Source organism: Spea bombifrons, chromosome 2 (genome assembly GCF_027358695.1).
Source record: "Spea bombifrons isolate aSpeBom1 chromosome 2, aSpeBom1.2.pri, whole genome shotgun sequence".
In the NCBI taxonomy this organism is placed as follows: domain Eukaryota; kingdom Metazoa; phylum Chordata; class Amphibia; order Anura; family Pelobatidae; genus Spea; species Spea bombifrons.
In genome coordinates, this window is record NC_071088.1 from 5,981,204 (window position 1) to 6,003,898 (window position 22,695).

The window sequence follows — 22,695 nt, forward strand, 5'->3', positions numbered from 1 at the left end:
TGACCTGGCACCAGGAGACAGGAAGAAGGGGTCACACCAGGCCCCCTAGAAGCACGGGCCCCTGTGACCCCTGTAGTTACGTCAGTGGTCCTACTCTATTATCATTTATTGTTTAATAAAGCGCAATCAAATTCCATAGCGCTGTACAATGGGTGAACAGGACATAACAAGTAGTATGTAACGTAACAAATTGACTTACAGAGACAACAGGTGAGGAGGGCCCCTGTTAATGGCTCCTGGGGGCTGCATTTCTTCAGTGCCCTCCCGATTAGGACACTTACACTTGCTATTATGTTTCCAAATTTCCATAACCGTTCTGGTATCACTAATAGGTTTTGTTTCTTCTTTGGGCTTTCCCAACCTCACATATAAAAGCACAAAGTTTCACAACCCGCTGCTTCCTGCACGATGAGGCTGATCCCTTTGCTTTGTTGCTTCGTTCACTGTGTTACAGGTAAGGGTTTTTCAGATCATTTTGATTTTTTTTATAGACTATTTTTTTTTATTTTGTCAGTGACAACGGAAGAGAGAGGCTTGGGAGTAATCATTTATTAAAGCCTCTTTAAAGGCTATTTTATGTGTATATGTGAATCAGTGCGTATGTGAGATATATAATATACAATGTATTTTCTGTGTATGTGACAATGCTCATATGTGAATATATATATATATATACACCTGTGATCTCATCCGCTTCGAAGTGTTCCTGAATGGCAGAAATAAAGTGTGGTCACCCTAATACACAGTCCACAGATTTTTCCTGCTGCAGCTCTGAGACTTTTGAACATTGGCTAGTCCATGCATACACTTCCCTTTCTGTGAAGTGATATTTCCTGATGTTACTTTTAAACCTTTGCCCCTCTAGCTTACGACTATGTCCTCTAGCTTACGACAATGTACTCTGCCCTTTGGTTTTTATGCCCCAGATGCATCACTTTGCATTTATCCACATTAAACGCCAGATGCCACAGCTCTGACCATTTTCCCAGTTTACATAAATCACTTGCCATTCGGCTTCTCCCTCCAGGAACATCAACCCTGTTGCAAAGCTTTGTGCCATCAGCAAAAAGACACACCTATCCATCAAAACCTTCTGCAATATCGCTAATAAAAATATTAAAGAGAAATATATGGATAAAATATTCTTCAATATATTCTAATACTGTCTTATTGTTATTACTGTGTGTCGTAGTCATTGCCCTGGATGCCCAGTCGGGTAGAGGCGCTGCCAATGCTATGTACCCCATAGGCTTAGGGTCCCCATGTAAAGCAGGAAGAGCTAACTGAAGGAAAGGGCCAGGGGGGTCAGTTACATATATATGTATATATATATATTTTTTTTAATTACTGTATCTTTAGATGGACAGACCTGCCTGAAGTACAGCTGATGTTACAAATTGTCCCATTTCCTTATTGTGACATGTCTCTGTTATTGGTCCGTTATGACAGGTTTACTAAAAGTCGTTACTGTTGGGAGGCTTTCTGCACCGATCGGCCTTGATGTGACTCTCGAATGCCAACTAAAAGCCAACATGAGGCCTGACTTGCAGCAAATTACATGGCAAAAGGAGTCGGGTAACTTCACGGGACCGATGGCGACCTACAGTAAACGTGGGAAAAGGTTAATTGGCTATTATTCTAAACGTATATCCCACTTCACCGAGGTAACATCCAACGCGTGGACGATCACAATCCGCTCAGTGAAGCCAGAAGATCAAGGATGTTTTAAATGTATCTTTAATGTGTATCCATTTGGAGCAAATTCTGCCGAGGTTTACCTCGATGTCTATGGTAATAACAAATGTGTGAATGTGGAATTAGCTGCTTATCCGTTGTCTTCAGCCAGGGCCAGACTGCAGATTTAAATCACCCTTTGCACTTTAAGGCTAGTTGGGAATAAATGATATTTGTGGCTCTTACATTTTGCAGCGCGTGGCCTGCTGTGCAGGCAGCTGTATGAATAAGTTACCCATGCCACCATCTGCGGGATTTGTGCTAGCCCTGTCCTGATTTTAGCAGTAAATTATAGCAGGGGGGTTGGCACCTTCTGTCCCAGGGTGGAAGGTAAAGCGTAGTGGCCCCAGGAAACAGATGGTGGCCCTGGGGGCTATGGCTGGTACTGTTTGTGTATGTAAGCTACTGGGGGGGCACTCGGGTGCCCTCCCCGGTAACTTACATATGCATTCACTGTAACACATGAACATTCACACACACTCTCACAAACACAGACACTAAAACATACTCCATCACACCTCTATCACACATGACACCCTTACCTTCCCCAGAACATTTCCTAATGGTTTCTCACCAACAGTGCAAGCGGCCTTGCTCTCACCCCAGTGTCAGGTTAATATCACATTACCTGACCCCGCTGTACTCCCTCCTCCGTGAATGGGCCAGTCCAAGTTGGCCCAGCCCTGTTAGAAGAATTCTGGACTGGCCCAGGGAGGAACTTGCCCCATGCCCCTGGGACAACCAGTTCCTTGCTGGTGGCCACTTGGATGCAAGACCTGAATTTCTATGGTATTCAAGTCCCTGGACAGGAAGGTTCTAGGGTCTTGAGAGATACAAATATATTACCATAAAATTCTGGTTCCATTAACTAACTTTAGATGTAAGGAGGCAATACTTACACAATATCACAGTTGCACTGATATACTGATATCCATTCAAGGATCTTTGCCATTAGTATTTTTGCTGAGGATACTGTTACTTTAATATAGTCTTGGCTCTTTCAATTTAGAAATGAAGTTATCCGAGCCGAAGTTGGAAGTATACCCTCTTATCGAATCGAAAACCTCCATGGAATTATATACTGTCAGCTGTAGCGTAACTGGTAAACCAGAGCCAAGTATCGAGTGGAACCTTTCAGGGAATTTACAAGAACAAACTTACAGATTCGTGAACCCTGACCAAACTGTTACAGTCATAAGTAACTTTACCCAGTGGGTCTCAAGACTAGAGCAAGAAACGGTGACCTGCGTGATAATCCACCCTGCTAAAAATATATCGCTCTCGAAAACCATAAATTTACCAGGTAAGTTATTCACTTTTTAAAAAAACGTGCAACATTTTTATTAAATCTCTTATTAAAAATGATTTAATAAATAGGGTATAAAGGTAACTAAAAATAAACGCCTTATATCACTCAATAGAAACAAAAAAAAAAATCTTTTAATTTTACCCTAAGTTAAAAATAAAAAAAATAAAAAAAAAACCTGCCTACCCTCCACCTCTATGTCCCTCTGGTTGTGGGGATGAGATCCATCTGACTACCCTTTGGATGCCATGAGGGTCGCTGTCCATCCCCTTGGTGATCAAAGGGTGAAAATCCTGTGGGGAAAATTGTGTGGCTAGATGCTACTTCAAGATGATCGGGCCGGGACTGACCATCTCGGTCAAGTAACTGGTAGAAACATTCAGAGTATACTTCAGAACTCCTTGGTGGTTTACATTGTTTAGTCTATTTGATTCTATTGAAAATACCCCAAATAAATACCCAAGTTTCCCATTCTTTCATACATTATTATTAACCCCTTAAGGACAATGGGCGGTCCCTAAACCCATTGCAAACAATGCATTTTGAGCCCGTACATGTACAGGCTTTGTCATTAAGGGGTTAATATCTGCATTACTACATGTTATCTATACCTCTCTTTGTAGTTGATGGTGCCCCCTAGTGTTAAGAGTTGCTATATTATTAATTTCATTTTGGCATCTGTTGAGTGATGAGTGATGTAGGAAGTTCGTTATCAGTTAACAATATATTTGTTCTAGTTTTGAATACAACATTCTATAATCTGTAACCTTTTTTAAAGTACTTTTTCTTATTACGCTATCCATGTAGCGAAGTGCATGGAATTACCCATATGTCATTGTTACCCCTAGTTACACATTGAGTCTATTAAAAAAGCCCCAAATGAACCAAATCAAGCCCCAAATGTAACACTTTGGGAAAGTAACCTAGCTGATCTTGAAGGCAACAAACCCGTTACTGCCAAGACGTCCTCAGGGGCCCAACCCAAATATTGCCATGATAGACACCCAGTGGTTAGATGCGGTACTGCAAGTAAAACACATTCATGCATTCAAACCAAAGCAATATGACAATTTTACCTGTTTAGGAGGCAACCCCTAATCACTAAGTTTTTTCTTTTCATGTAATAGAAAGGGATTATCCTATTCAGCCCAGTGCCACGATAGTAATATCCATCGTAGTTAGTACTATAGTACTTATACTAATTGTGACGTCAGTGACTTTTGTCATCGTTTGCCGTCGAAGATACAGAAGACAGACGGAGTACAAGGTAAGCTGTTACAAAAATTGTCTCTGCTATATATTTTAACCTTTCTAGTTTCAGACCTGAGACTTTTATATTTTAATAACTTCCCTACAAGTGTCTATGAGGATTTAACAGCCCAAAATCCCCCCCCCCCGAATCTGAATATTAATTTAGGGAAAAAAAAAAAAGCCTGAGGGTGTCGAGGAGGGAAAATAGAGACATTATAGAAGAAGCACAGATGTAGTTGCACCAAAGCCACCCCAGGACCTACCTCGGCCACCGTTGTCTTCTTAATGGAGCAATAAAGTAAATACCTGGTTCAAAGGTGAAGAAATGTTTGAACAAGAGGTCATAGTCTAAAACTAGCGGCCAGATGTTTAGATATATTCCACCGGAGTTTTATTCCACTTGCTAGATAAGTGGAACAGCCTTCCAGCAGCATTAGTAGCGGTTAGGACAGTGAAGGAATTTACACAGGCAGGGAATAGGCATAAGCATATCTTGAATATATGACGTGGCCAAGGACCTTATAACAGGAGAAAAAATGGGCAGATTAGTCTGATCAAAGGGTTCATATTCTGTGCTTATAGCTGCAAATAAATATTGAGGATTTCGTGTGTTTCTGTTTTTTTGTAATGTGTGTAATAATATTTCTAATGTATATTTGCTTTCGTTTAGTTTGTCTGTCCATCTTAACATCCTTCGTTAGAAGAAAATATAAAAATGTATGGTTGTTAGTGAATGTTCAGAGTGACCCTTTCTGCCGAAACTCCAGAGGAAGGACAAAAATGGCCCCTGCGGATCTCCAGTTGAAAAGTCGCAATTTCTGCTCCCATTTATATATGAATAAATTGATGGTTTTTTTATCATATCATTCGTTTCTTCAGAAGATTCTAAAAACATGATAATGCAATTGTTTGAACCGAGTAATGTAATTTTTCCAACAACTTTACCAAATTATTTTGTATTTTGAGGCAGAAAGCATATTTATTTTTCTTTTTGAGAAAAAATAGACAGCTAAATAAAAATAATGGCAGCTAAAATATATTCTGTAAATATTTCTTTTGGAGATTTATTTATTTGTATTTTGTAGATTAAATCAAATATAAAATAAAAAATAAAAGCAAATATTCTGAGCTGTGCTGTTTGGGGACAAAGCCCTATGTGTGTATTGTGGGTGCTGGTCAGGTTCTATGTGGGCAATGTGGACGCCAGGGCTGGCCTTTGGGGTGTGCAACCTGTGATCTATGCATGTAATTTAGGAGGCATTTGTCTATTATTTGCAGTTGTGATTTCCAATTGATCTATACCTCCAACACAGGGTTTGTGTGTTATTCTGTTGATCTTTATCTGCTATACTATGTTTTTACACATTATTTAGGTATAGCTACAAATACAGGGTTTGTTTGATTCTGTTTATTTGATCTATACCTTCAATGCTGAGTTCATATGTGATTTCCAATTGATCTATACATGCAAAGCTGGGTTTATGTCTTACATTCTTTACATTCGTTGTTTATGTGATCTATGCCTGAACTACAGGGAGGAAGGAAAAGAGAGTTGTGGGTCAGTAAATGAGGCAACAAAGAGACTCTGGGGATGATTATGGGGGAGAGTGTCGGAAATCTATTTTGGGAAAATTAGGGGTCTCCAGGTGGCGACACACCTATGTCTAGGAGTAAATTGTTTAAATCCACGTAGCTCAAATAATAACAAGAAAATGCTTCTTTGATAAGAGAATGGAAAATTAAATACTGTGAAGGAGGGAAGACTGCACTGACTCTCACAGTCTTAACAGGCAAAATGGGCAGCTTCCCCTTGAACCCGCGGTTGCGACCGGGCCCGCCATTCTAAGGAGCCCGGGTGACCGCCCACGATCACTTCCGCAGCGGCCCACTACTTACCTGAGCGTTGCTCGCCATTATGCGAGCAACATCTCTCTTGTACTGCCAAGGGGATGCAGGAACCCGGCGGAGTCATGTCACGTACATCATGTACGTCACATGACCCTGCTGTGCGTCTGCTTCCCTTGTGCAGTACACAGAAGTTGTTTGCACAGAGTGCGAGCAACACAGAAGGATGCAGTGGCACAGAGACATCTGCTGTTCAGGTAATGGAGGCTGTATGAATGAGAATGTGATATTGAGTGAATAAATCAGTGAATTAATGAGTGTATGAATAAGGGAGTGCATATTTGGGAATGAGTATATGTAAATGAGGGAACTTATGAGTATCTGTGACTGAATCAATATCTGAATGAGCGAATGAGTATCTGTGAATTAATATTTGTGAATAAGTGAATAGCATGGATGTGTAAGTGGGGGGGCATGGCACATGGAGGCTGTTTTGGGGGCAGAGATGCCACAGGGAGGCTGTTTTGGTGGCAGAGATGCCACGGGCAGGCTGTTTTGGGGGCAGAGATGCCACGGGCAGGCTGTTTTGGGGGCAGAGATGTCACAGGCAGGCAAAGATGTTAAGTCCTATGTTTCCAATCTGGGTGCTAGGCAGGTTCCTGTGGACTCAATCTGGGTGCCAGGGCTGATTTGATACTAAAGCTGGATGGGTGGCATAAATACACAATGTGGTGCTGGCTGGGGCATCACATCAATCAATACTAAAGGTGGGCTGTCTGGTGGGATAAATATACAATGTGGGGCCATACACAAGGAGGGCAGCTGGGGCCATCACATAAATCCAAACCAAAGGGAGGGGCAGGCTGGGGGCATAAATACACATAGGGGTGGCTGAGAGTGATACACAAGGGGGGAAAAACACAAAAGACATAAGCAGTGTGGAAAATGTTTTTAAAAATATTGTTAACTTAACCGTCCGGTTGTTGTTGTCAGTGTTGCAGAGCCTGTCCTGGTGTGTGTGTTTGGGTGTTGGTTTTGCAGAACCCGTCCTGGTGTGTGTGTGTCTGCGTGGCAGAGCCTGTCCTGGTGTGTGTGTTTGGGTGTCTGTGTGGCAGAGCCTTTCCTGGTGTTTGGGGGTCGGTGTGGCAGAGCCTGTCCTAGTGTGTGTGTTTGGGTGTCTGTGTGGCAGAGCCTGTCCTGGTGTGTGTTTGGTGGTCGGTGTGGCAGAGCCTGTCCTAGTCTGGTTGGTCATCTGTTTCCTGGCACTTTACTTTCTGTAGGAATAAATTGAATGATTTAATTTTTACTTATCCAGAGAAAAAACGCCTCCTGAATTTGTAGTCACTTCAGGGGACAAAACTTTCTAGGCCCAGAAATCAGTGAGAGGGAAAGTAAAGGATTTGTGTTATTTACTCTATTTCAATCTGCATATTTTATTAAAAAGGATTAGTGGCACTAAATTGTGGCTTCAGGTGTATGATGAGTTTTTTTAGTGCACTGATGTACTCCCAATGCCATCACATAAGATTCTATCTTATACTATCTGCCTAGCACTGATGTTCTCTTTATCCAGTACACATGGATGCAGAGGAGTTAAGATTCTGTCTATTCTATTTCTGTAAAAAGGCCCACCAAATCCTCAGCACAAGGCCCATGATGCTATTAATCCGGCCCTGGGCATAGGGTCCAATTTTTTCAGTATTTAAAAAATGTTTTTATTACAAATATTGCATTGTTAGCTGTTTTTTTCAGGTTTTTTTAAATGGTCATAGGTGTTTCAGCCACATTCATTGCTAATACATGTATAAAATCGAGCCCATAGGCAGCCATCTCCATGCAGACATTGGCAGTAGAATGGGTCCTACAGAAGAGCTCAGTGACTTTAACCCCTTAAGGACGACGGGCGGTCCTTAAACCCATTGAAAACAATGCATTTTGAGCCCGTACATGTACAGGCTTTGTCATTAAGGGGTTAAAAATGGCTCTGTCATTAGATGCCACCTTTTCTCCAAGTCATTTCATGAAGTTTCTTTCCTGCTAGGTCTGCCCCGCGTCCACCGTGAGTTCTATTATTGTAAAGTGGAAGTGTCTCAGAGTAACAACAGCTCAACTATGAAGCATACAGAGTTCCATTTACCTCCCAACTTCTACCCCTGGCTTGGGGGGGCAGAGCTTGGGCGCCAGTGCGTCACTCAAACTGGCAGCGCCACTCTCGTATTGCACCATTCTGCACATGCGCAGTATGCATTCTCTGGTGAGATACTGAATGTCACCATGCTCTACCTTACTCCCGGAAATGGCAAAATCAGGATAGGGAGGTATGGTTTCATGTCTGCAATGAGTTAACTCGAAAACGAAAGTGAAAGTCAGCCAGACAGCGGCGGGAGTTTCAAATAAATTCTCAGTTCATTATTTCTCAGATGCAACGATCCTGCAGAGGAATCTACCGGCACAGATGGCCGCATTTTGCCACCCGTTTCTCTTCCTGCTTTTGGGTTTGACAGGCATTTCAGGTATGCTGATATTTTCTATACTATAGATTTTTATACTAATGCCCCTAAATTGGAATACAAAAAAACAATTTGTTTTATGTGCCATAACTGTAACCCTTAGCTTAGGATATCCATATATATATATATATATATATATGTATATGTATATATATATATATATATATATATATAATATTATTTTTTTTTATTGTTTTTTTTTTTTTTTTTTTCACCGGCTTTTGTCTGTTGAAGTAACAACCTTAAACAAAGCTTTCCTAAAAACGTTCCCTAGCTTGTCTTCAACGCAGCTTGCACACCGTGGGGTCATGTAATGAGACGATATGTGATGCCGCTGAACCCAGCCTCGGTCTGGCAAACGGGCTGGTGGCACATGGATTTACCATTTTATTCCGGGACTGCCCCAGTAAAACTGGGACGGGGGGGGAAACACCCTAATCCCAATTCTTAGAACAGACTCCTGTTGGAGTTGGTTCTCCATAACGCATAACGAGGTCAGTGAAACAAAACTACTTGACCTGCAAAATCCTGACTTTAGAGAGTATATCCCAAAGTTCCGTCACTTTCACATCTGAACTCGAATGCAGTCCAGAATTTTACCAAAATATGATTTTTTTTTTATTATCAGCAGGATCACAATCAGACGTCAAATGCACAACTTCAAATCCTGCCGTTTTAGGGGGCAAGGTAACCCTGACGTGTGAGTGTAAATCGCTATATTTAGATATTGAGCAGCTGACGTGGCAGAAGAAGAAGGATAATGTCCTGCAAAATATTGCCACCAAAAGCAAAAAGTACGGAGTCAAAATTGACCCTTCATGCAACCAACGTATATCTGTTAATGGCACAGAGCTGAACAGATCATCCATCACCATCTCCGATTTGAAACTGGAAGATGAAACCCTTTATATTTGTATATTTAATGTATTTCCATTCGGGGGATTCAAAGGGAAGGTCTACCTACCAGTTTCTGGTAAGTTTGATTTCATGGTTTTTTTTTTTAATTTCTGTCCATATTTAAAGGAGAAGATTCCATGAAAGTTTTTCTTCACAATGTATCCATATTTTCAAATTCATGTGTATCTCGGTACCCTGGTGATTAGATAAGTTACGGCTGTGATTTTTTGGCATGATGTGGGTACTTACTTTAGGTTGTCTTAGATTCAGGAGCTTATCCAATGCATCTTTAAGTTCCCTTAGTGTAGTAAATTCTACCACTTCTGCTGGAAGGCTGTTCCACTTATCTACCACCCTTTCAGTATATTAACAATTCCTTACATTATATCTAAGCTACTGACTCTCTTGTATTACATTATGGTCTCTTGTACTCCTCCCCTAGAATAAACTCCCTCCTGTACTTTGTTAAATGCTTTAGTAGGGCGCAGCCAATTAACCTCCTCCTTACCTACCCCAAATAAGACACCTTAGTTGGATAGAGAAGGCCACAGCTTTATTACTGGGAAGCAAAGAGTTAAAGATTACATGCAGCTGAGTGGATAGATATCGATATTTAACTATTAACTTAAACTGCAATCACTCATAACTAAAGTGCTACGGCCAACGTTTAACCCTTCAAGGTCTAGCCCAAGTCCACTAACCTAGCCAGATTATAATTAACCCTCTAGTCCCTGGTCACCAGCCCAGAGGGCCCCCAAATTTGTCCTATCTCACCTTTTGGCCAGCTAATCCTGTGACGTAACCCTTCCCTCCCAAGTACCATACAGGGCATATGGGGCTAAGATCACCGGCCCATATCCACTCACACCGCAGCTGTGACAATCCCAAAACCCACCAAGACAAGGGCGGGTGGGCGGTTGTCTCTCATATATCCGTAGTCGTAGTCGGATCCTGTGTCCATTCCATGACTGTGCTTCCTTCTTGTAGCCCTCACCTCCCTAGAAACATTAACCCCTTGCTCGGTCTGCCAAGCCCAGTCATGCTGCCCTTGTGCTTATGCTTCTCCAGAGCTGCCTTTAGGCATTTAAACGTTTCTATCCCATCCCCTCTCTCTTCTCCAGGTCATACATACTGAGATCCTTTCATCTTTTCTGATAATTTTCATCAGTACCTGTTTTTAGCAATACCACCCCAACAATTTATTGATTGAAGTCCTCAGAAATAAGTTCCTCTCTCCCGTTGGAAGCCCAGGCAGACCAGCAACGCTAAAAACGAGCCCCCACAAGCCTTTTGTTCACCCCTACAGGAGTGATCAAAGAGACTCCTCCCTGCCATCGCCGATTTACGAGTTATTATGTCCCAGCTGCCAGAGGCAGGGACAGGGAGAAAGGGTTCTTTGGTCTCCAGCCCCCCTCCCCTGCTGCCCGATTGCTCTGTTAAAAGCAATCGTGCAGTGTTCCTTCAATGCCACGATAGTGTATGACACCATCGCGGCATTGCAGAGGTTAATATCAGTCAATGCTGTGCTCCAATGGAACATCAGCATTGAAAGAGTTAAAAAAATATATAATTAAAACAAATAATAACATTAACAGCACTGACCTGAAAGTCCAGGGTGCTTCCAGGTCAAATGCTGTGAGTTTGGTAACTGCTGTACAACCAATCAAAAGTGGGCTGATGATGATCAGATTTCTCCTGGCCAATAGGAGTTATCTGATCGTTATGGCAGCTCCTGGATGACCCTGCCCTAGAAAGAGAAAGGGGTCATCTAGTGTAATTATGAAAAAAACACAAATTATTAATAAAAAAAATACATAATTATTACATTTTGAGTCACTGATTATTGATCGGTCTCCCTGATCGATGTCAGCGGCCTAAACTTGTCACTTACAAGTAATCTAATTAAAAATATTTTAAAATGTTTAAAAATTGAAATGTGCACATTCCAGTTTTGGTTCCACAATGTCTTGAGAAACATGACTTATCTATGGATATGGGGGATCGCTGTACTTGGGGGGTGTTTCTAAATACAAATCCCACGTTGGTTCAGTAATTTTTTGTACCCAGGGGAAAAAATTACTGAAATACTGTGTTTGGATAAAATGAAAAAGAAAAATTTTTTACTGCAATGTTTAGGACAGACTGGCACTAAAATGGTTAAATCAAAAGTGTTAAAATGCCCTAAGTAAAATACTTTGGGATGTCATCTTTCAAAAAATATATACTTTTGTTGAGCAGTTTTTCTCTTTCTGTTCGATTTCTGTTTCTAAATCGTGTTTAGAAACAGAGATGCGCATCATTTATATTTAACCCTGTAAGTGCCAAAATAAATGAAAATACCAGGCATATGTGGTGTGACAAATACCTAAATACGGTTTGGGAGTTTTTTTTCCCATTTGCACTAGTTATATATAGTTTATATAGGTGAAACTGTGAAAATATTTCATTTTTTTTCCTAATTTTCCGCACATTTTTAGATATTTTTCATACTTAATGATTGTTTATATATATATAATTATAATTTCAAAAGAAAGTCCTACTTGTGCTGAAAAAAAACAATATATGATTTGTTGGGGGGCACTTATTGAGAAGAGAGACTTTACAGTTGAAGAAAGACATAGCAAAACCACAAAAACTGCTCTGGTCTTTTAGCGCAAACATGGTAAAAAAAAAAATAAATAAATAAAAAAAAAACGGTTCCGAAGGGGTTAAATCACTCGCCATTTGGTCTACTCTGTTGCAGATCTGTGTATCATGTATAACATTGCATACGTTACCTTTGAGACCCCTTAGTTATTTTGATAAGTTCTCCAAAAAGTTTTCTGGAATCCCATTTAGTTGTTATAGCATGGGGAGGGGCATTTGTTTTTTGGAAGTATACGGAGGGGAATATTATATTAGTAGATGAAATAATGTGATAAAATGAAAACAAATTTTGATTTAGTTCACCTCTAATTGTGGTACAAAATAACTTCAGTTTTACTTGTTTTTTCCCCCTTTCTTCCGACAAAAACAGCCATCCAGCAGCAGATACAGAAAGATGATGACACTGCAGGTAAGCAAAGTGACTAGAGTATAAGCTACACTTAGAGAGTGTCACGCGCGCCGCGGTACCTACCTCTGACGCCAGGGCTGCCTCGCCTGGTCCCGACTCCTCCGTCGCTGCGGTCCCCGCCGTACGCACACGGCAGTGTCGCGGTCCCGCCTCCTCCTCCTCGGCTGGGATCGCGTCTACTTGCCGTGGACGCGCCGGTACGTCCCCCACGCGTACCGAAGGGGACGCGGTTATGACGCGGCGTAGGTCCGCATCGGGCGTACCGCTGCGTACACAGCGTACGCAGCGTACGCAATCTACGCAGCGTACGCAATCTACGCAGCGTACTCAGCCTATGCAGCGTACGCGGCGTACGCAACGTACGTAGCGTACGCTGCACAGCTGTTTGCAATCACTCACCTATTTAAACGCCACTTTTCTCTCCTGTCTTCACCCGTTCAAAGTGTAATGCTTTTTGGGTGTGCTGATTGCTTTATATTATCTCGATTTCCTTGTGTACCGACCTTTGCCTGTTTTTGACTACGATTCTCGCTACCTGCCTACGACCTCGGATCTGTTTACCCGTTTTGCTCCTATTCTGCCTGCCTCGACCTCGGATACGTTTGACCTCGCTGCCTGCCTTTGCCCTTTTGATTACGGACTGTATACTGGACTTCTCTACAGTGCTTATCTGCATAGTAGGATCCTTCCTCTCTCCCTGACCCCGTGACAGAGAGAATCATAATCATAAGTTCCATAATGTCCTTTTTAAGAACAGACACCTAGACTTTAATTTTCAAAGTGGGTTTGAGTTATATTTTTCTCTTGGGAATGAATATCATGACAATATATTATGGGCTCTTGCAGCAGCTGCCTGACATTGAGCATTGCTCCTAAGTTTACTGTCTGTAATTATTACCAAATTTCATTTAATTACATTTTTAAACCCCATTTAAGGTATAATTTACACATTTACCGTATTTGCTCGATTATAAGACAAGGTATTTTTCAGCGCAAATGCTCTGAAAAATACCCCTCATCTTATAATCGAGGTCGTCTTTTAATAAGACCTCAAATAGCTGGAAAAAAATGTCCGCTGGGGCCAGGCTGCTTACCGGTGCTTTGGTCGCGAGCAGCGTCTCTTGTACTAGCCAGGAGAACAGGAACCCAGCAGAGTCGTCACATGACTCTGCCCCCCTCCTTCTTTCTCTGGGGGCGGGACAAGATAAGTTGCAGAGGAAAGCCGCCTCTGCAGAAGTCTGCGAGTGAGTGATCTGCAGTTCTGGTAAGGAGTGGGGGAGGGTTTATAAGCAAGTATGTGTGATTAATGTAATAAATGAGTATTTAAATGTTTGTGAATGAGTGTGTGTGTGATAGCATGGATGTGTAAGGGGGAGTGGTGGGAGTAGCATGGCATAGGGAGGCTGTAATCACACTCCTATCATCCCCAGGTTCCAGCATGTACTGGCTGCCTGGGCTTGATAGGAGTGTGATTGCTGTTAGCAGTACTTATCTATGTATATGGGGGATCGCTGTACTGGGGGGGGGTCTAAATACAAATCACATGTTGGTTCAGTAATTTTATGTACCCAGGGGAAAAATTACTGAAATACTGTCTTTGGATAAAAATGAAAAAAAAAAACATTTTTACTGCAATGTTTAGGACAGACTGGCACTAAAATGTTTAAATCAAAAGTGTTAAAATGCCCTAAATAAAATATAAAATATATATTTTTGTTGAACAGTTTTTCTTTTTTGGCCACGACTGGGGTGCAACTCCCAGCATACCACATTTTTAAAAAAATCTTGTTTAGAAACAGCGATGGGCGTCATTTATATTTAACCCTGTAAGTGCCAAAATAAATGAAAATACCAGGCATATGAGGTGTTTCCAAAAACAGGACAAATACCTAAATACAAATTTGGAGTTTTTTTTCCATTTGTTATATATAATTATAATTAATGGTCCCGAAGGGGTTAAATCACTCGCCATTTGGCTTGTTCAACCATGAAAGTCTACTCTGTTGCAGATCTGTGTATCATGTGCAAAATTACAGTTATTTTGATAAGTTCTCCAAAAAGTTGTCTGGAATCCCATTTAGTTGTTATAGCATGGGGAGGGGCATTTGTTTTTAGGAAGTATACGGAGGGGAATATTATATTAGTAGATGAAATAATGTGATAAAATGAAAACAAATTTCAATTTCGATTTAGTTCCTCTCTAATTGTGGTACAAAATAACTTAAGTTTTACTTGTTTTTCCCCCTGTCTTCCGACAAAAAAAGCCATCCAGCAGCAGATACAGAAAGATGACGACACTGCAGGTAAGCAAAGTGACTAGAGTATAAGCTACACTTAGAGAGATTATTATGGGATATGAGATATTATGGGCTCTTGCAGCAGCTGCCTGACATTGAGCATTGCTCCTAGGTTTACTGTCTGTAATTATTCCCAAATAAGTTTCATTTAATTACATTTTAAACCCCATTTAAGGTATAATTAACACATTTATATTTTATTCCTAAATGTGTAACATTGCATTTATCAACTTAGCAGCCACTTGGTCACACAGTGCTCTAATTTGACCAAATCTCCTCGACTAGCCGTCAAAACGCGTTGAAGGTATAGTGGTCCACCAGAGCACATATGTGGGTAGCGTGTTATAGGCATACCTGGGAACTCTCCGGGTGAGCACTGCTCCTCCGGTTCTCCGGGTCAAGACCCGAATCCTCCGGGTCACGGGAGCGGGGTCTTGACATTTTTCCTTTACATGGGGGTGTTTCCCCCCAACATCAGCGGGACCGCCCCCTACGTGAGTGGGGCCGCCCCCGACGTCAGTGTGCAGTCCTGGCCGTGTCCCGCAAGGGAAGACTCAAAAAACAAAGGTCATGTGTAACATTGTTTCAGATGATACAGAGTGAATGAAAGAGTCTTAAAAAAAGAGTTATAATCCAAAATAAAAACAAATATTTTTTTTAATAAGCACAGAATAAAAATAACCAATCTGCCTTATCTGGCGGATATCTATCAGTATTTTTAACGTTTAGAGAACTAATTTAAATGCCACGTTCTACCCTCGTTAGGGGCTGGGAATTTATTTGATCAGATCCTTCCAGGTTAAAACTTTTTTTAGTTTCCTGCCACAAGGAATTCCATGTTTGGCTTTTATTTTTTGAGGTATCTAATTCTTTATGTTCTTTCTCTTTATATCGACTAGGAATGTTGGATTCCCATGGACGTCTGCTTATAATGTCTATGGTTTTAGCAATATTACTGCTGCTGTGTGTAGTCGTGGGATTTCTGTACTATCAGAAAAAACATGTGAAGAGGTAAGTAGCTTAAAGAAGGCCTGGACAGATTAATCTGAGCTCATTCATGTCAGTTATTATTATGGATGATTTCACGTTCGATTGTAAGCCGTGTGATTTGTAATGTCACAAGGAGATGATTTCTTTAAACTCATGGTGCAGAGAGGCTGCATACTTCGTGTATTTGGGTCCCTGGGGTGGAGCGGATAGATAGGAAGATCGTCCAAAACTACTATAAACCCGAACATTGTGTACACACACAACTGGAGGTCAGGGTGTATATCTGCGGGTATATGCCAAGGTCAAGCTGTATATCTGCGGGTATGTCCGGAGGTCAGGCTGTATATCTGCGGGTATGTCCGGAGGTCAGGCTGTATATCTGCGGGTATGTCCGGATATCAGGGTGTATATCTGCGGGTATGTCCCGAGGTCAGGGTGTATATCTGTGGGTATGGCCGGAGGTCAGGCTGTATATCTGCGGGTATGTCCCGAGGTCAGGCTGTATATCTCTGGGTATGGCCGGAGGTCAGGGTGTATATCTGCGGGTATGTCTGGAGGTCAGGGTGTATATCTGCGGGTATGTCCCGAGGTCAGGCTGTATATCTGCGGGTATGTCTGGAGGTCAGGGTGTATATCTGCGGGTATATGCCAAGGTCAGGCTGTATATCTGCGGGTATGTCCGGAGGTCAGGGTGTATATCTGCGGGTATGTCCGGAGGTCAGGCTGTATATCTGCGGGTATGTCCGGAGGTCAGGCTGTATATCTGCGGGTATGTCCGGAGGTCAGGCTGTATATCTGCGGGTATGTCCAGAGGTCAGGGTGTATAGCTGCGGGTATACCTGTATACCTGTGTATTTGCTTTTTTTGTTTTAAATGATCATATAATCATCACATATTTGTCAATCCATGTCAATTTTTTTTTTCTAAAGCACACAGGCCGTGACACCAATGAAATCTATTGACCCCGAAAACATAGAATTTCGAACACCGCCCAGAAGTAACTATACAGTGAGTATGCGAATTAATATGGTGTCACCCTCTTTGGTCTCTTTCAAGAAACTAAAAACACTGCCCGCATTCACTATTCCTAAAACAAAATGCAAACCAGGCTCTTGTTTATGCCCTCATTATTAGCCATCTTGACTACTATATCTCAGTCTTAGCTGGTTTCCTTTATTCCCATTTTACAATCCATCATGAATGCTTCTGCCAGGCTTATCTTCCTTACTCATTGCTGTACACCTCTCCCCTCCGTCCATCTCTTCACCGGCTGCCTGCAATTTAAAATCTTTACTCTCACCTATAAAGTTCTTCAACTACCTGCATCTTCTCGGGATCTCCGAACATAGACCTACCTTAGACTTCTCAGGGACTGCCCCTATCTTTTGGAATACCCTACCCGGGCTTGTCCAACTCCCCGCTGGTGTCCAGTGCTTCAAAAAAACTTCTTCTTCATGGACCCTTATCGATTGACAGGTTAACTCTCATCCTCCCACCCAGTACTGTGCAAAAGTTTTAGGCAGGTGTAAAACAAAGGCTGTACAGTAAGAATGCTCTCAAAAAAATAGAAACGTTAATAGTTTATTTTTATCATTTAACAAAATGGTACACTTGTACAAATTCAGGGATTTTGTATTATTATAGGCTATGTAGGGGATATAAAACTGGGTGAGAAACAGCCAAACTCACTAACAAGGTGCCATACACCGTGGCAAGACTGAACACAGCAACAGGACACAAGGTAGTCAGCAGTCTCTCCCAGGGAGACATTTCAAGGCAAACAGGGGTTTCCAGATGTTCTGTCCAAGCTCTTTGGAAGAAGCAGAAACAAAAAGGCAATGTTGAAGACCATAGATGCAGTGGTCGGACAAGGAAACGTAGATGAAACACACACATTATGCTTGCTTCCCTTTGCAATCGGAAGATGTCTAGCAGTGGCATCAGCTCAGAATTGGCAGAAAACAGTGGGATCCTGGTATACCCTTCTACTTCTGGTCAGAAGTGGTCTTCATGTGGCCAAAAAGCCATTCCTCCGATGTAGAAACAAGGCCAACGGAGTGCAGAAAAACGGCAAGTGGTCAGGACTGATGTGCCAAATTTTGAAATATTTGGCTGTAGAAGAAGGCATCTTGTTTGCCAAAGGGGTGGAGAATGGTACAAGAATGAGTGTTTTGAAGGCAACAGTGAAGAATGAGAGAGGTTCCTTTCATACAAAACATATATAGGTGACGCGCCCCCCACACCAAGTGAGTGTAGATAATATAAATAATACCAATTCAAGCAATTCAATGTAGCTTCAAAGAGATCCGAGCAGTATATTAAATTCAATCATAAAACAAGAAAAAAAAGAAAAAGACATCATAGTGTAATTCATCAAGACAAATGTATATATATCTGGTAGGGAAATTGGACCCTTACGTTTGGTGGGGTTTATTCAAGCCCATAGGGATGAGCGGGAGGGGTTATTCGTCTCCCGGGTAGATTTCACTCTCCACCGTTAGATTTTTTTATATCCAAACTTCGTAATCTCAGAAAAAAAGAGAAACGAGGGAAATCTATATTATTCTGCAGCATGACAAGGACCCCGCGCATACAGCCAAAGTCTATATGAAACTACTTTCTGCAAAAAGAAAAACAAGGAGTCTTGGAAGTGATGGTATGGCCCCCACATAGCCCTGGCAACATCATCTCATCTCATGGAGAGAGAAGTTAATTAGTGCTTTACTATTTTACACTTGTGATATAAAGTACACATGTGCAAATGGACCAAAAACAATTAGGACAGATTTTTCGGTTTCTTTTTAGCCCATTCGTTTTGAGCGAAATGCGTTCCCTGCCCGTTTTGGTTCGAACAAAAATTAGAGGGCATTTTCCGTTTGGGAACAAGTTTCTTTGCCCGGTGCCCACATTCACTCTCACTTTCTCTCACTCTCTCATTCTCGTTCACTTTCTCTAACGCTCTCTAAATATTTCCCTTCCTTCTAAGCCGACCTCTTCCGCTTCTGCCGACTGCTTCCGCATATTCCTCTTATTTGGGGAGAAGACATGTCTGAAAGTGCACCATTTTGCCCTAAGGTGAACTTAGGGCAATATGGCGGCGCTTCCGGTGACGTCCTCTCACCGATCCTCGAATGGAGGGAGAGGATGTCACCAAAAGCATCACCAGAAGCATAATTGTGCCCTAAATTAGATCACAAAGTCACGTAAAACTCTTAGTAAACCGCCACTCAGAAGAAGCGACAACTCATATTCAAAGGTTAATTATTTATGCTTCTTTTATTTTTAAATTCTGAGATTGGATGTGCTATTTTTTTTTATCTTGTAATTTCTTTAAAGTCAATCCCAGGGTCGTCGACGTCCAAACGAAAGTCCTGTGTCGCAAGAAACGATGATATAAGCCTTTTGCGGAAGTCTCTCTTTCCATCACAGGCAGTAGAACCATATTTCAGCCGTGAATGTTAAACTGCTATCAAGAATTGTTCACCTTTTGGTATCGATCTGAACGTGTTGGCCAGACGTTGACTTTTATATGAGAAAAGGAATACTGCTGGAAAGATGGAACACGCCTTAAAGGGATCTTCTAAATCACAGACTGTGTTGCAGTGGCAGGAACATGTATTTGTCTCTCCAGAGGAGATCAGGCTGTCAATTGAAGCCGGCAAACCATGAATTTTTGGGGATAGATGGGGATTTTTTATAATTTTTTATCTGTCTGAGTCTCTGTGTATGAGAGAGACTGCCTGAGTCTCTGTGTGCGAGAGAGACTGCCGTGTGCCTGTGTGAGAGACTGTGTCAGGCATCACCTAGAGTCCCACATACCGCAAGGCGTGGCCGCCCCTTTAAGAGGCCCGGCTGGACTTAAACTCACTATGTAATCACCTAGTTCTATTATGGACTGAACCCCGCCTCTCTCACCTGGCCTCATCATCAGGCTTTAAAAGATCAACCTCACCTCCAGCCAGGCCCGTTTGCCCGGTGGGCTGGGCCGCAGCAGGGCCGGATTGACTTAGGGGCTGATGGAGCTGCAGCTCCAGGCCCCTACTTTAAAATAGGCCCAGTCAGGACCGAACTGACTGGGCCTATGTGGCCTCTACGGCCGCATTAACGCAGCCTATGTGGCCTCTACGGCCGCAACTGCGACCGGGTCCGCCACTCTAAGGGGCCAGGAAGCCCCCACCAGGGCCGACCTTACGGGTGTGCGGCCGCACAGGGTTTAAATTAAAACATCAGGGTTTTTTTTTTAACTTTATTTAACATCCTCCATGTTAAATAAAGTTTTTGTTAACTTTATTTAACATGGAGGATGTTAAATAAAGTTAACCCCCCCCGATGTTTTAATGTAAGCCCTGTGTGGCCGCAGACCCCTAAGGCCGGCCCGTTTATGAACCTACGTTGCCTGCCTTTGACCTTGCAACTGTTTTTGACTACGCTATTTGCCTTTGCCCTTTGTACTGGAACTGTGAATTCGTTTATGAATCTACACTGACTGCCTTTGTCCTTGGCACTGTTTAATTAACTACACTGCCGTGTTTCTTTCGTTGGGACTGTATGTGTATTATTGGTTGCTCATTAAAACACCTTGCTTATCAAACCTGCGCTACGCTCCATCCCTGTTTCTGACAGACTGCCTTAGTCTGTGTGCCTGTGTGAGAGACTGCCCGAGTCTGTGTGCGTGTGTGAGAGACTGCGAGTCTGTGTGTGTGTGTGAGAGACTGCCGAGTCTGTGTGTGAGAGAGACTGCCTGAGTCTGTGTGTGTGTGACTGCCTGAGTCTGTGTGTATGTGAGAGAGAGACTGCCTGTATGAGTGTGAGAGAGACTGCCTGAGTCTCTGTGTGTGTGAGAGAGACTGCCTGAGTCTGTGTGTGTATGTGTGTGTGTGTGTGTGAGAGAGAGAGGAGAAAGAGACTGCCTGAGTCTGTGTGAGACTGCCTGAGTCTGTGTGTGTGTGTGAGAGAGAGTGCCTGAGTGTGTGTGTGTGTGAGAGAGAGTGCCTGAGTGTGTGTGAGGTTTTTATTTTTTAGTACGAAATCTTGGAAGTGGTTACTAAAAAAATTGAATCCCACCACTGAATATATGGCTGTTGGACGCTGGGGGGGGGGTTGGGTGTCACCCAGAGAAAATGAATTTGCGTTTTCTATAGTAGTAAACATTTGGCCCTAAAAACACCCCTAAAATATATAATCTGTACAGAAAAACACGCATAACCGCATGAACCCTACTCTTATCTGTAGCCACCACCCTCGCCATCTGCCAGCCGTCATTAAAATGTGCGTGAGATAAACATATGGCTTATATCCTGGGAGAAGACCACGCACTGTTTATGATGAGTCTTTACAGTTAATGGGCAGACTAGAAGGGGCCGAATGGATCTGCCACCAAATTCTGTTTTACACTGCGGAGGATCTTACAGGCAACCGATGCATCCCTTCCTGCTTCTGGGTTTCATATGCGTTTCAGGTAAGACCATCTTCCCTGTATCATAAACTAAAGCTGCGTAAAATTGTTTTTATACACGTGATACCAGTTACAAAAAAAATGAAGCTTAAACTTTTTATTCTAGGAGTAGAATTTACTCATTACATATTTCCATATCACCCAACAGTCGGGGTCTCACTTCCTTTCTATGAGTTGACACGTTCACTAACAAAAGGTTGGGTTGGCAGTGAGATTACTCAATGGTTAAATAAAAAGAGTATGCTTTAAATGTAAAGACACAAAAATACCGGAGATGGGTTTATAATGCCGCCACAGGACCAAATGTCTGTTTAAATGATGAAAGTTTGAGCTTGTTTTAAGCAATGCCCCCCCCCCCCCTCATTAACACCGCAGCTGGTCTGGGTCTCTCTGTCTCTTGCTCTGTACTTTGAGCTTTTCTCTGTTCCCAGGTTATTCTTCTATTTATGTCCTCATCTTTTGTATTTCTATTTTTCTCTTTCGTCTTCTTTTTATAGCCTTTTTTTTAGCCCTGCTCCTCTCTTTCGCTTTAATCCCTTTTTTTCCTCCTTTCTCTTTCTCTTCCTACTTTCTGCTCTCCCTTGGCGCCTTATTAATCCTTTCAGTTTATTATAGACAAAGTAAAAAAAAGTACAAGGAAAGATAACCTAAAACCAAAGATTCCTGATTACTGATTATTAATTAACGGCCCAAAATAAATCCAAAGTAACAGAAAAGGGGAGGGAGAAGGACTGCCAGTAATAACGGGTCTATACACAATATTTCAATTTATAAGAGGATTGCTATTGAATGACTTGCAGGAATAGATTGATCTGTAGCATTAAATACTTTTTATTTTTATCAGCAGGGTCAGAACCAGACGTCAAATGCACAACTTCAGATCGTGCTGTTTTAGGGGGCACGGTAACCCTGACTTGTGCTTTAACATTGTCGCATTTAGATACTGAGCAGCTGACGTGGCAGAAGAAGAAGGATAATGTCACCCAAAATATTGCCACCCAAAGCAAAAAGTACGGAGTCAAAATTAACCCGTCATTCAACCAACGTGTATCTGTTAATGGCACAGAGCTGAACAGATCATCCATCACCATCTCCGATTTGAAACTGGAAGATGAAACCCTTTATATTTGTATCTTTAATGCATTTCCATTCGGGGCATTCAAAGGCGCGGTCTACCTAACAGTTCCTGGTAAATGGCACTTAACGTTTTTTTTTCCCCTTTTAGTATTTAAAAATATTTGAAGATTCCTGATCATTTAAAGGGACAGTTTAATGTCGTACAATCCCACTATAGAATAGTGCATATTAATGCAAGTATTCTGTGAGCAACCCTAACTCCCTATAAATACCTCATT

General features: G+C 42.0%; 3 protein-coding genes across 3 annotated transcripts; all 3 read left to right on the plus strand.

Moving 5' to 3' along the window:
• The first annotated feature begins 356 nt into the window (after positions 1-356).
• On the plus strand, positions 357-5,394 carry LOC128474452 (OX-2 membrane glycoprotein-like). The gene is made up of 5 exons (XM_053456794.1): positions 357-454; positions 1,450-1,791; positions 2,744-3,037; positions 4,168-4,307; positions 4,962-5,394. The coding sequence occupies exons 1-5, from the start codon at positions 409-411 to the stop codon at positions 4,977-4,979; spliced, it is 840 nt and encodes a 279-aa protein (XP_053312769.1). The 5' UTR covers positions 357-408; the 3' UTR covers positions 4,980-5,394.
• A 3,194-nt stretch (positions 5,395-8,588) lies between these two features.
• On the plus strand, positions 8,589-19,585 carry LOC128474946 (uncharacterized). The gene is made up of 7 exons (XM_053457383.1): positions 8,589-8,649; positions 9,278-9,619; positions 12,560-12,598; positions 14,863-14,901; positions 15,795-15,906; positions 16,815-16,893; positions 19,222-19,585. The coding sequence occupies exons 1-7, from the start codon at positions 8,592-8,594 to the stop codon at positions 19,345-19,347; spliced, it is 795 nt and encodes a 264-aa protein (XP_053313358.1). The 5' UTR covers positions 8,589-8,591; the 3' UTR covers positions 19,348-19,585.
• A 1,667-nt stretch (positions 19,586-21,252) lies between these two features.
• On the plus strand, positions 21,253-22,695 carry LOC128474492 (OX-2 membrane glycoprotein-like). The gene is made up of 2 exons (XM_053456841.1): positions 21,253-21,343; positions 22,188-22,695. Exons 1-2 carry the CDS (start codon positions 21,304-21,306, stop codon positions 22,580-22,582), a joined length of 435 nt encoding a protein of 144 aa, XP_053312816.1. The 5' UTR covers positions 21,253-21,303; the 3' UTR covers positions 22,583-22,695.